The sequence below is a fragment of the Poecilia latipinna genome, unplaced genomic scaffold (assembly GCF_001443285.1).
Source record: "Poecilia latipinna isolate Pla-1442-1.1 unplaced genomic scaffold, P_latipinna-1.0 Scaffold9117, whole genome shotgun sequence".
Classification (NCBI taxonomy): Eukaryota; Metazoa; Chordata; class Actinopteri; order Cyprinodontiformes; family Poeciliidae; genus Poecilia; species Poecilia latipinna.
This window is the reverse complement of record NW_015121733.1, coordinates 1-1021: the sequence shown is the minus strand read 5'-3', so window position 1 is coordinate 1021 and position 1021 is coordinate 1. Positions and strand designations below refer to the sequence as shown.

The 1021-nt window shown below is 47.2% G+C and overlaps 1 gene segment (V, D, J or C); it reads right to left on the bottom strand.

Moving 5' to 3' along the window:
• Positions 1 to 6: 6 nt before the first annotated feature.
• Positions 7 to 929, bottom strand: LOC106944406 (T-cell receptor gamma chain V region DFL12-like). The segment is given in 2 exon segments: positions 7 to 495; positions 587 to 929. Coding segments are annotated over 2 exon segments (510 nt in total).
• Between the last annotated feature and the right edge of the window lie 92 nt (positions 930 to 1021).

Sequence of the window (1021 nt, the reverse complement as noted above, 5' to 3'; positions counted from 1 at the left end):
GAAATAAATATAAGAAAGTAATGAAACATTAAAGTCTGAAACTCAGAGAGTCTCTGTGTGAGATGGAGGTGAAATCAGTGAACCTGGGCTGTGGTTTACTGCTCTCTATGTCACAAACTGACATCTGATCATCTGGAGGTTTTTGTTCAGGCTGAAGGAATCATTTCTCACTGTGGGAACCAGACTTATCACAGCTGCAGTAGTAGGAGGCTGAATGATCTTTTTTAACATTTTCAATTGTCAATGAACAATTGTTCTGATTTCTATCAGCTGAGAAATCATCTTGCTGAGGATGATTGAAAGGTTTTTGGGTTCTACCATTACTGGTGATATAGAGAATAGCTCTGAATGTTTCTGTATCTTTCTTCTGGTACCAGACTACAGCATAGCCGCCACACTGATCAGTTCCTCCACAGCTGAAGGAGACGCTCTGTCCGGATCTCCTGGTCAGAGTCAGATCGTCCTGAACCAGCTGTGTTGCCATGGCAGCCAGCGCTGTAGAGACACAGACAGACAGGTGAAGGTTAGTGTGACAGTGTTTGTTCCAGGTGGGCTTTGTTGGCTCCTGATTGGTGGAAACACTCACCTGAACCCAGCCAGCACAGAGCAGCAGCTGGGAGGAAAAGCATTGTGTGCAGTGGAGTTTCCTCTGGTGAACCTGGGGAGAAGTGGAGCTCTGATGCAGCTGAGGCCAAACAAGGACGAGCTGAGAGATCAGACCAGGGCCACGTGGTTTCTAGCAGAGGAGCCAGAGCTCCCATCAGCCCCTGCAGCCACAGAGAAGAGGAGGCTGCTGATTGGACGATCAGAGGAAGCTGCTGATTGGACGATCAGAGGAAGCTGCTGATTGGGCGATCAGAGGAAGCTGCTGATTGGATAATCAGAGGAAGATGCTGCTGCTTTCAGTGGCTGGACTGGAATCTGATGTAAAAATCTGCCTCGCTACCAAAAGATGGCGCTGTTGTGCTGCATTTGATTCATAATCAGTTGAGACAAAAGTCAGGTAAATGTGAATTAGTAG